Source organism: Psittacula echo, assembly GCF_963264785.1.
Source record: "Psittacula echo genome assembly, chromosome: 10".
NCBI lineage: Eukaryota > Metazoa > Chordata > Aves > Psittaciformes > Psittacidae > Psittacula > Psittacula echo.
The window spans coordinates 13,820,406-13,833,755 of NC_137741.1; the positions used below are offsets into that span (position 1 = coordinate 13,820,406).

Consider the following 13,350-nt stretch of genomic DNA (forward strand, 5'->3'; position numbering starts at 1 on the left):
ATTAAAAAAAAAAAAATATAGCAATCACCAGGATTAGCAGCACCAGATGTTCTAAAACAGCAGACCACAGATAACTAGTTCAGAGCTTAAAAATCAAATTTCCTAGCCAAAGCCTTTATCACTACAAACCCAGGGGCTAAATCCTTTCTCCCTTCTCCCAGTAAATACGACTAAGAACTGTGAACAATAAAATTTGGCATGAAGTTTCTCCTCAACACTTCTGTTCAGTTGAAGTGCTCATGAAACCTGCCTTGTGCTCTCCAGAGACATGGAAAGACAGCACAAAAAAAGTAATTTATTACAGAAACAGATAACTGCATTTAATTATAGTTTAAAATATTTCATATCAGAAATTTTACCTATCTTCAAGTAATAAATGTTAATCTAAGAAATGTTGAACTGTAATTCTGTACATTTAGAAAAGTATTAACTTCTCAAAACCTTCCTAACCGCACATCAGAAAATCCAGGTCATATATACTTGTCCAGATATCTTATCTGGGCTCATCCAAGCTTCTATGTAGTAAAAGGCATTTTGCCCGTATCGTGCAAATGAAGGTTTTGACAATTGCCAAACAGCACGCTTGCAGATTCGTTTCTGCCAACATACCTAGTTAATGGAGCCAATTGCTCTTGTAGTCTTTTTGGCAAAAGATTTCATGCTAGTCAGCCTTTTCCCCCTCAGAAAAGGATGCTTACCAATTAACAGCTACTGGACAAGAAGCAGAAGTAGCTAGCTGTGTGGATCATGGGCAACTGTTAATGCAAGCACTTAAGATCATTATTTCAGCTGATACGTAAAGGTAGAAACTGACCTGCAGATGCACCTTAGAAAATTATAGAAAATAATAAAAGAAAAAGAAAAAAGAGCAGCAGTTTCCTGATGTTACTCAGCATCCTATTTGCTTCTATTTGCAATGCAGTACTTGCAAAGCAAGCAGGCTTCTTAATTTGATTGCAGTATCACAGAAGAAGAACTGGTCATGCAGGAAAAAATGTTAGCAATTCCAGTGCAGGCCACACCAGCACTTAATTGCCTACCAGTAAACCTGCATAGCATAAAGAAGTCTTGTCCTGTTGAAGTTTCTATTTCTCAAATAGCAGATAACAGTGCAGTGCTTGGAAAAGTACATGTATTAATGCCTACGTTATGGCTAAATGCCATCCCCATAGTAACGTTTTGCTATGTATGTTTCCTGCAGTTTACCATCTCATGACATGCACTTCCAGTTACCAGCTACTGCTCTTCCTCAACACAGGTTTTTCATATCTATCTCTGAAAAATTACATTTTTCAAATGAACAGTGTTTCCCTTTGTCCAAGTACCTCAAAGCTTCTAAGACAGAGGGAAAATAGAAACAGTTAATGAGAATTTTAAAAAATATTTAAAAAGGAAGTCTGATCAGTTCTACATAGCTCACATTAAACTATTGCCTAGAAGCACTGGGAATAGCAGAAGGAAGAAAAAGCAGCATAACAAATTGCAAACAATGCCTGCTAACTACAGCCTTTAAAAATCACAGTTAAGTTCAAGCTAACATTGCTTCCCTTATTCTAAATTAACACATACTTCATAATATTAAAAAAAAAAAAAACAAAAAACAAAAAACAAAACCAGAGAAAATTGCTGTGAATATCCAACTAAACAGACTAATAATCTTTAGTTCAGTTTTTCCTGCTGCTGAAATGCAACAGATTTAGAACTGCATCCAGGTAAAGAAACATCCAAGATCCTTAGGTTTAACGTTCCTCATTATGAACATCATTAAAGTGGATTTTTGGATGGAAAGGGTAATTTCCTGAAATAATTGGAAGTTGCCAGATCTTATTTATATCAATAGTGTCTGTTCAATTCTACACAATATGGTCTCCGGTCTTAGATGAGCTTTGACAGAAGGGCATCCAGTTTGGAAGGGTGGTACATTTGGCACCAGCTTGCTTAGTTTCAGGATAAAAAAAGAACTCAGTAAACCAAGGAGACTTTACAACCCTTTCGCCCTCTACAAAACTAGGTGAACACTGTGGATTTATGGCAATCTTATCTTTAACATCAAGTATTTGGATCCAAGTAGTATTCGAGTACATTCTATCATCTTTGTTAATGCAAATACATATTAGAAAAAATTTTTGTATTTCTTTCTAAAGGCAACTATATTTGTGCCTGTATTCCTTCACAGATAGTTTCTGCATTATTAGATTGATTTTTAGTACAAATTTCAAAAACAGAAAAAAGAACTACTTGCACTGGTTTCATGCATGGGGGCTTCAGAAGTGAACATCACAATCCATGAATAATTAGCAAGAGCTCAGGGAAAAGGGCAGAGGGTTTCTGTATCAGAGGAACAGAAACTTGGAAGCTAGAAGAGATTCAGCAAAAGTTAAAACCTTTTAGGCATCCTGGTCAGACTTAAGGTTAAAACATCAGGTAATATCTTTAACTACTGTACTGACTCCTGAAGGGTGTTTCTTGCATCAGAAAGATGCCTGCAATGTATGCTAACCCACAGTGTACTTATTAACTAGTCCAAGGCAAAGATTACATGCTCATAAACTAGTATGCATAAAAATAGCAAAACTGAAGCTGAAACATTTCTTGACCCCACCTCTTCCTAAAACTCTGGTAGTTTTATAGTCAGATAAACTTGGTAAGATGCTCATACCCAGACTAAACTACCAAATTCTTCTGTAGAATTATTAAGACACATGAAGAAACATGCTTTACTAGAAAAACAGACAATGTTACCGTAGCGAACAACAAAAAGATATTATGAAAAAATGTGTAATACAACTTAATACACACACTGAGGAACATTCCAGTCTGACTGGCTCTTGACCAAGCTGCCTCAAGGTAAGAACTGTCCAGGGAACACCTCCAAGATAAATATACCAAATTAGCTACTTCATTTTTAAAACCCCAAAACAACACACCAAAACACACACCTGAAGCTATAAAGAACAAACAGCTTGCTGGAAAAGACTTTCATAAACTTGCACTGGAGAACACACTCCAAAAGCAAGATCATTTTCTTGAAAGATGGCACTTTCCCCAGGCTGTCATACAGCCAACATCCTACAAAAATAAATTCATCAGATGTTGGGGAAAACTATACAGAGATGGTACAAAGATTAAGATCTGTACAAACAAACCAGTCCGATGCTTAAGGCAGTAAGTTAACTACTCAAAGTTTCCTTTAAAGTATAGATGGCTCCATACACCATTTTGGCTGCAAAATGCTCAACAGAAGTCTGCCCCCATATTGCTGTTGGCTTCCCTTTTATTTTGTATATTATTAAGCCTTGCAATTTACTGTATAGTGTAATAGTTAAGATAAAGTGTCTTGTTAACTTTATTATAAATAGCTATTAAGATTCATAGAATAATGATGAAATAATCTGAAGCTTATTTCAGTTTATCTGTATACTGGAAAAAATATATAGGTGGTTTTGCTTCTTTGTTGATACTGAACATCATTTTTCAACTTCTGTGAGAACATTTAAAGCAAAGCTAACTAAAAGTCAGCAGAGGGGAGGAACGTCCAGAAAGATCCTATAATCAGAGCAAACCCCTTTCTAAACAACCTTACTAAAAGAGAAATATTTAAGCCATATTATTTTAAGGGTGTTTTCCTGAGAAGCAAGTTGAAGTTGGTCTCAGAATTTTCAGACTTGTTGGATCCCATTATCCATTACTCCATAGCTGGTCATTTACTGCACACAAAAAGAAAGGGCCATCCCATGTCACTGGTCTAACATACTGGCACTTTAAGAAATTTGGCAGCGCCCTGTAAAAATCAGTAATAAAAATCTCTGAGCTACTGGCTGACACTGCATGCCTTAAGAAGGGTTATTTGCCATACACTGATGTATGCAGCTTCTTCCAGCAGCATGCCTTGGCTGATAAACAAGATTCACCAGAGTCAAAGTTCTTAAAGTAACATTTCTATATGTAAGCATGACTTTTTAATCAGGCACAGTAACACAGATCTGCCTAGAAGCATATCCCAAACTGTCTAAACCACAGTTAATTTCAAAACAACATTCTTGAAGGTGTACCTAGAAATTTCAAGAGACTGTACCAATAAATGATATTACAGTCAGGAAAGCATACATGAAGCTTTTCTAACAAATATGCAATACAGAAAAAAACAGAGGCACTATTTTGAGACTACCTCTAATTTAAATTTTCCCCTCTGGACTTTGAGGCAAGTATATTAACATAAAACCTCATCTTCCACATCAACACCATTCTTCATTTGTGAACCCACATGGAATTCCCCTTTTTGGAAGTTGAGATGTTACAGATTTATTTAATGATTGTAGGGATTTTTCTGAAGACGTGCATGTGCTCATCAGGAGACATGAAACCAAGGGTGGGAAGGTGGGGGGGCACTGAGCCAGATCCTCCTGTTTAGCACAATTTTGTGCCATCGTATTATTTGGTCTCACAGTCAGCAAATCCAACCACAATGTTTAATGCCGATAGGAGAACTTTGTCTGCAAAGTTAGCATAGTGGTTGTGTCCTGGGTTCAGCAGCAGCAGTCACTTCTTCTCCTTCTTAGTAGCTGGTGCAGCGCTGTGGTTTTGACTTTTGGCCTGGGAATAATACTGATAAAGCCGATGCTTTCAGTTGCTGGTCAGAATGTTTACTCTGACCAAGGACTTTGTGAGTCTCATGCTCTGCCAGGGAGGAGGGGAAGCTGGAAGGAAGCAGGGACAGGACACCTGACCCAAACTAGCCAAAGAGGTATTCCATACCACAGCACGTCATGCGCAGGGGATGTAACTGGGAGTTACCCAGAAGGGCACGTTCTCTGCTCTGTCGGGCTCGTTTTCAGCAGGTGGTATTGTATTCTCTTCCCTTGTTATTTCTCTTATCATTATTATTATTGGTGGTAGCAGTAGTGATTTGTGTTATACGTTAGTTAATGGACTGTTTCTATCTCAATCCGTGGGAGTTACATTCCTTCGATTCTCCTCCCCATCCCTCCGGGGGCACGGGGGAGAGTAGAAACTGCATGACTGACTTGCCGGCTGGCTTAAACCACAACAGTTCTTTCTGGCACCCAACTTGGGGCACGAAGGGTTGAGATAATGACAGATCTGACCGGAGTGTGTCTAATCATATCTGTGATAAGCATTCATTGTTTCGGATTAATAGTCACTCGTCACAATGCTGATTTATTGGCTCTCAAAGTTGTTGGTTTTGATCTCACAGTTTCAATATGCCGTAGCTTAGTTAGAGCTGGTATTTGCCGTGTTAAGTGTTTTTCAAGCGTGGGGCTTGGGCTAAGGTTATTGTCTCATTGTACTTTATGGTAACGACTTGTAATACAATAGAATCATTGATCATGAAACTGATCTGGCTTATGTTCCCAGTGTGGTCACCACCTTTATACTTTGGGAAGTATACAAGTGCTTAGCAATTACACATCTTTTTTCTCCTCCTTGGGTGGTCAACCTGTGAAGGAGACATTCTCTTACCCTCCCAGCACCCCCCCCCCAGACCATTTACAGCATCGTTTGAGAGTTTTGAAGGTTTTGAATGGCCTTTTAATACTGTTGAGACCTGTTTGCTGATTGTGATGGGGATCACCATGTTGGCACGCATACAGAGTGTGTTTTGTCTACAACCATTACGTCTATCTCAAGAGTTAAGCAGAGTCAGGTTTGGGTCTTGTCTGGGGTTAGATGATGATATAGGGGGACCAAGAGATTTTCCCCGAGGCTGGACAGCCATGAGTGGCAGGGTGTGTGCGATAGTATGGGCAAGTATCTATGTCAGTGAGCCCCTCCAGTGCTTTGGAATTTCACCACCAAACAAGTGCAAAATCCAGAAGAATTAGTAAAAGACTTAAATGAGGTGTCTTATCCTGGTCATTCCAGAGAGCGACAAATCATGTCAATGTGCTGGGGCTTGGCCTATGCTTACAGGGCCTTGTTCAACACTATCCAGCACCTTCAAAAGGAAAAAAATGTCCCTGGATCTTAGGGCAAAGCAACAGATAGCGCAGCTACTCCAGCTCCAAGCACAGCAGCTACACCACCCTCAGCGACAAGTACAGCAGCTACTCAAACTTCAGCTGCAAACGGACAGCGCAGCTACCCCAGCAACAAGTACAGCAGCTACACCAGTCTCTCTTTATTCATCTGCGTTCATACAGTTTCCTGGGTTTACAATCACACAATTCCAGTGCTCACAAAACCTGACATTTAAAAACCCACAACAACAAAACACCTTGAGTGTAGGAATGAAATTCAACTTCATCATAAGACGTCAGTCTGAGCATGCAAGACCACAAGGAACTCCTCCTCTTGCACACAGGTAAGTACCTTCAACTTTTCTCAAGTGCAGTGGCAACTGAAACTATCTCCTAACCAGCAGAGAAAGATTTCTGCCCCTTTTAGGGAGCAATTGGTAAAAGCCAGCCTATATGTGCACAAGCATGTTAGATACAACACATTTGCAGCTTATTTTACGATTCATTTCAACTTCTTCCAATGCAGCCTTTTAATTGATTTCTATTTGTGAGGGAGGGCAGAAGGGAGTGTTAGTTATTCATCAGATTTATTACTGGCTTTAGGAATAAAGAAGGGCTATGATATTTCTTCACTTAGTTTTATTAGTGCTACATAATTTTGAGGTGTTTGGCTTTAACGCCAACAGAGGATGCAACTGAAGAACTAACCTCTTGATATTTTGCTTAAATGTGGTTTGGGGACAGGGTTTAAAAGTTACTACAATCACACTGCCCTCTCCACCAGGCAAACATTATGATAAAATGAAATACAAAATTCAGACATACGCTACAGAACCAGTTGCTTGGCACTGCTTTTGTACTAGTTTCTGTCCGTGTGAGGAAGCATCACAGGGCAAAACAAGATAGAAAAATCAAAAAAAGAACCCCATTTCCATCATTCAATATGAAAAAAAACAAATATCCATTTGCTCAAGAAGTGTCAGTTTTCCCCAGAAAACCAGTTGCTAGCAGATTACCCACCTTCATAGCTTGAAATGTTCTCTGCTAATTGGTCTTTTTCTTTGCTCTTTTTACTTATGCTCACAACTAATGAGCTAGCGTAAACTTACCTCACCACTTAGAAACACACCAAAACAGGAGAGTAACAAAGGACAAAGGTTGAATTTTGGAAGGATTTTTTGGTTTTGATGTTACAATACACTGAAGATTGACCCTGGCTTCAGAGCAAAAACACTGCAGTTTACATGGTCCAGCTCATGCTTCATTATTATGACCAAAGTGAACAAACCTAAGTGCTGCCAGCAACATGAACAGGTCAAACAGCCACTGTGTAGCAACCATCAGCTCAGTCTCCAGAAGTGACACACTTCTCTATGCAGAGTGAGAAAGGGAAAGAGCTGCCTTTCTCTTTTTTGTATGCTTCACGCAATTTAGCACTAAAAAGCAGACAGAAACCTTTAGCTCTTTCAGCAAGTAGGATTTAACAACATGTTTGCCTAGAAACCTTCATGTTCAATGCTCTGACGATGCTGAACACCAGGTCCTACAACCTTTGTATAGCAGGGTAAACCAACATCTCCAGTTCAGGCAGCTGAATTTCAGGACTATCTACACCCAGGTTAGCAAGTGTTGCTAGCCAAAGGCTCTTTGGCAGCTTATTGTATTTCCCAATTAACACTAGTTGCAAAACATTCTTGACAGTGAAAAATCATATTTTTAAAAAACAAACAAACAAAAAACCAAACAAACAAAAAAACCCCAAGCTTTGATCTTGTAGTCCTGACAGAAAGAGGGAAACATTTAACAAAACCACTTTTGCTTCACTGACTTAACTATGTAATACCACACCAAAGCTCAGTAAACATTCTGAATAACTTTGAACATCAGAGCACCTGTTCTAAACAGTTGTTGGTATTTGTCCCTGTGATGCTCATCATCTGATTTAATCTCTGCTCGCTGCATAAACAACAGGAGACTATTCTGTGTGTTTCTATTCTTGAGCAAAGTTGTATGCAGTTGTGTGTTTTTCTTGATGTACTGACTGTGGCAGATAGAATAAGTTAAGATTTAGGGAACAGACTCTTTAAACGATCCTTTGCAGAAACTACAGCAACATTATTAAGAAGCTGGAAGTGGGAAATACCCTATCAAAGTCAACGACAGAAAAATCTACCAGTTGATGAACCATCAACAAGGAGAACCCTATTACTCCTGTATTATTTATCATGACTCTGCCAAGCACTGCCTTTGGCCAAATCAGGAATTTAGTTGGTATCTTCTTACCGAACCCTGTAAGTATTCAATCTAAAGAACTCAGGTTAGATTACACACAGAAATACAGTGCTAGTGAAAGAAGATTCTGTAGCAAAGAAAATTAAAGTACAAAGTAAGCATTTTGACAAATCAAACAACCTGAAGCTATCATTCACCTAGAAAGCTGTAACCACTGCAGCAAATCAGAATGGAGACAAACTCAACTGACATAACCTCACAAGATTAGTTATCACTTTAATCCAATTCGGTGTGTTTCTCAATTTTATTCCAATGAAAACCATAATATTTTTCCACTAACTTCTGCGAAACAGCCACATGAAGAGACCGATAATCAGCACCACAAATAGTAAAATTCACATATAATAAAAGGTTTAGTTTTGGATCTTTTTTTACATTAAATTTGGGCTTAAAAACCTATTTAAGCATTCTAAATTACCTTTATCCACTGATCAAACGCCCTTGCATTTTACTATGCCATTTCACAATCAAATTCCTTTCATCATGCCAAGAAGCATAATGAAAAATGGAAGTGAACCAATGCTCTCCTACCAACTGAAAGACAAATTCAAATGTACATTTTGAGAATGAGGGATTCATACACTGCAGTAACATCTACAACTTATCAAAAGCTTAAACAGGAAAAAAAGAAAGATACTATCTTATTTCGTATGAGAAAACATCTAGCTGTATTTTGTTAAATGCAACAAGAACAGCTCTTCCTCTTCTATTTATTAACTATATTTTCTTCTCCTCCTTTCAATATCCGAAAGGTGGATTATTAGGTTCTCCTCTCTGATACTTTACTTCAGAAGCAGAGGGAGGAAGCAGTACCTTCTTTCATTTGACTGGGGTTTTAAAACATTTCACAACACTTCTCCAAATTTTTAGAGAACATACAAATTGATTTTAATATAAATAGCACGCAGTCAACAAAGCAGTCATGGTTTTGTGCTTAAGCACTGTAACCAGACCCAAAGAGTGCATCCTGTTTTTAAGTACTGTACATTGTCTTAATGTAAACATGTTTGAAAGTTCAACCTTCCCATGTGGAATTCAGGAAAGAAGGGGGAGAACAACAATCAATACAGTCTGTGCAGATGTTACACTAAGTCAGTCAGATATCAGGATAAGAATTAATCACACTTGAATAAAAAGCAGCAACTTAAAACCATATGGACCATGATAGAAGACAGAGTCCAATACAGCTTCTCTTCAATCTGGTTCTGGCTTTGGAACAAACATAACAAAGCTGACCAACCTGCCTAAAATAACACATGCATAAAAAATGTTACCTGAAGCAATGAAACAGAAAATTCTCTGAGAAACATTTAGATACCACATGGAAATTTGTTCATTGAGTGGAAATAAATATATATATAAAAGCCCAAATTAATTACCAATTAACAGTTTATAGTGGAACTAGAACAACCAATGCTACAGTTCTGCCTCTGAAGGAACATCTATAAAAACTCATTTCAAGGGAATAAAACTATATGTCAACATCTTCACCTGGGCTGAAAGACAACATTCAAACTAAATAATTAGTAAAATTATGATTTAAGAGTGTACTTCATTCATGAGAAGAGATACTCATTTAATTAGAACTAAGGAAAATAAGTTACTCTTCACAAAGACTAAGAGTACAGTTGACAGATTCTCCAAAGACAGATGATAATTGAAACCAAACAAAATTTATTATTTTCCATCCAGTATTTAAAGGATAGTTTTATAATCATCTGTTAAGTAAGCTTTGATACCTAAATGTGTAAGGGATTGCAAGATCCTCATTTGAGTACCTCTAAAATATGCATTCAAAATTTGCAGCTATGTTTGCAAACACATGCAGCTCCCCATCATTTCTGAAGTTTGGCAGCAACCTCTTTTTGTAGTGTCAATCACTGCAACTTTCATAATACACTAAAAAATTAATATTTGTAAGTATCAGTGGTACTTCATGGGCACAATTTAAAAGAAGTAAAAAACAAAAAAGAAAATCTCAGACTTCCAACATTTTAATAATTCCTTACTACTGCCATGTGGAACTTCTGGTGGATTCAGAAGAACAACAGCTTCCCACAGAAATTAGCACAGATGACTAAATGCTTTTGATAGCATAGTGAACCTCTATTTTAAGACTTTACCTTCAACTTTGCGTTACAGTTCACTACCATATGGCTACAGGCCAAATGTTAGGAATTTGCAATAAGAATAAAAGCATACATAAACTCTTGGAAGCTACTAGTGAACTGCTGCAGCAGAGGTGTTATAATACATTTTATCTTAAGAGGCAGACTTGAATTTTTACAGCAGAGTATTTCACTTAACTGTGAGCCACCTGGACTTACTAAGAAGGGCTAAGAAATGATCAAAGTTCACACCACTGCTTAGAGAATTCATCAGCAGAAAGACTATTGTTTTGGTTCATACCTGCTCAAAAGACATCTGCCATCTAGAACCAATTAACTTCTTGGGGTTTTTTTTAAGCTTACATTTTACAGGAACCAATTTCTTTACTAAGCACCTAAAATACTGTAATATTTCCTTTGGCTCCTGAAAATCTAACCAATAATAACACAACTTCTCTAACAGCAGTCTCAAGGTAGCAGTAAGACATGGGATTTACAAACATGGTAAAGTTGGTGAACTCTTAAAATCCCTCAATTTAAGGAGGAAAGCAAAACCTAGATCTTGCATAAACCACGTAAAAAGCTCTAATGTAAAACTATAAACTTCTCCAGTCACACTTTAATAGAAGGAGCCTGATCCTCTCAGAGCAAGCTGGGCACGTGTGGGCATCACCTACTGGGTCAGGTTTCTTGAAAGGCTTATGTGAAGGAACCCCTTATTTCTGGATATGTGTAGACCTTAAACATGTACTAAATGCTTGTCAAGAAGGAGCACTTCCAGGCAGATGTGAAAGCACTTTTCCAGAGCTCTAGAATGCCTCCATGAAAAAACATGATCAACTAAACAAAGAGAAACAGAGAGAAAACACAGCAAATAAAGGACAAAAATTAACCAGGCTTGGCTCAGCCACAGCTCTGTTCCTCCCCTAGACATCATTTACATAATCCATATGTGGAATAGTGGCATTTAATAATTTATTCTGCATACAGCACATTAAAATTATTTCCTTATTTATATACAAGAAATTTTTTTTTTATGCCAGAGTGAACTGGAAAATGCACCCAGAACCTGGTCTGCTCACCAGACAGAACACCTGCTGCAAAACGTGTTTTTCCCCCCTACATCTTTCTTCTCCATGCTCTTGACGTTGGACTCCATGATTGACCAATCCCCAGATCCTTGAAAAGCCAATTATCTAAATTAGTAACAACTCCTGTCACTATTTTTGAAGTTGGCACGTATCCCTAAGACAGACATTAAATACTTATTTCATGGAAGCCAAGTTCATCTACACAACCCCAGAGCCAAGAACAGAAAACCTCCATTGTTCTTTTCTCCTGCCCTATTACAACCATTTAAGCTTTTTAAAGCCCTATCTTTATATGTTCTACAAGGCCCTACTTTAAGAACCACTTATGCAACAGCAAGAAGAGCTCATGGTTTCTGTGGACAGAAGAGGCAAGAGAGGCCCACGGATAACAACCAATTACAGCAAGGATCCAGGGGCAGCATATCTGCTTGGGATTTCCTATAACCCACAGCCTCCTTGTTTCTACTGGCTATGCCGCCTTGCCAGAGCTGTTTCATTGATGCTCCACCTCTTTGGATGCCACCTACTTTGGCACCTCCTCCTGGCAGAATCCCCTGCTCTACTTCCACCTGTCAACACTTTTTCTTTCCACTCTGCTACCCTACCCAATTGATAACAGTTGTCTGAAAGATGTCTACGTCGGGTGAACATGTGTGAAACCCCAAACACATCACAGAACACCAGCAGTTTCTTAGTAAGCTCTAATCTAGGCTACTACCAAATTCAGTCAAAGCTTTGGCTCCACTGCGTTACCTCTAGGCATAGACCATGGTGGGCAAGTCTCAAACAAAAGGTCTTTTTTTGTACCCTGCAAGCTCAAACTGCAACCAGCGTAGTATCTCTTGCTCAAAATGGAGATTTTTAGTGGTGCAGCAATGACTAACATATAATACAGCTGAATAAACCCCTAAACCTTTTAAAAAATGAAGCCATACAGCAAATCACATTGTAGCTGTTGACAGAATATCTGGTGAGGCCATCAAGATAACTCAAACCATCTACAAACCCATTCCCCTCCACCTCTCAGCAGGTCAACTGTGCAGACATTGGAGTTATTAGGATTAAACAGAGATACGGAAATACCTTGTCCCCAGATATTCATTTACCTTGTCCTGAGGGCCTGCCAGGCTGCATCAATGTCTGCATACAGGTTTTTCTCAGAGGGCTTGCCAGTGCTCACCCCGTAGCCAGAGTAGTCGTAAGAGAAGACGTTGCAGTTGATGCGAGAGCCAAGGCCAATATAGAAGCTGCACATCTGGCCCAGGTCCACAGCATTACCATGTGAGAAGAGCAGGGTGTACCGGCCAGTGGGGGCACAACGTACGAACATGCAGCCCAGCCTGTTATCTCGAGCCGTGCGGGAGAAGAACACTTCCACAGCATCCAGTTCCCGCTGCGAATACTGCCAGTCCGCCCGCTCACTCAAGTGCAGACTGCAGGTGCCTGATCCCGTCGGGGTCCCTGCCCCAGCTGCTGCCCCAGCCTCCTGCTGCTCAGGCTGCAGCACAGTATAGGTGGGCTCCGGAGGCAGGAAGGCCAGTTTGGCAGCGATGCGGCTGGGGCAAGGTGGGCAGCAGAACAGCCAGCAGAGCTCGCCCAGAGAGAAACCGTTCATTCTGGGGCCTTGTTCTGGCATCAGAGACACCGGAGAAAAACTAACTTATACTGGAAAGAAATCAAAACTGAAGCCAGTGCCTTCCTCCAGCACAACCTGTGCACCTTCCTGCAAGGCCACTAGCTGCCCTCCCAAAATGCAAACAATGATAGCCTTGGAGGAACTACAGTTCAGCAAAAATAGTTGAGCTTTTCACAGCCTGACAACGTGCTTATAAAAAAATCCCAACTTACAAACAAAAAACCAACACTACAAGATATAAGTGA

General features: G+C 39.2%; 1 protein-coding gene across 1 annotated transcript in view; it reads right to left on the bottom strand.

Moving 5' to 3' along the window:
* The window catches only part of ABHD17C (abhydrolase domain containing 17C, depalmitoylase), a gene marked incomplete at both ends in the record, with an annotated part of 28,848 nt that extends 15,743 nt beyond the window's left edge, over positions 1-13,105 (bottom strand). The window contains one exon of the mRNA XM_080626284.1: positions 12,576-13,105. Coding sequence (XP_080482410.1) covers positions 12,576-13,105 — 530 coding nt within the window. The remainder of the gene's footprint in view (positions 1-12,575) is intronic.
* Between the last annotated feature and the right edge of the window lie 245 nt (positions 13,106-13,350).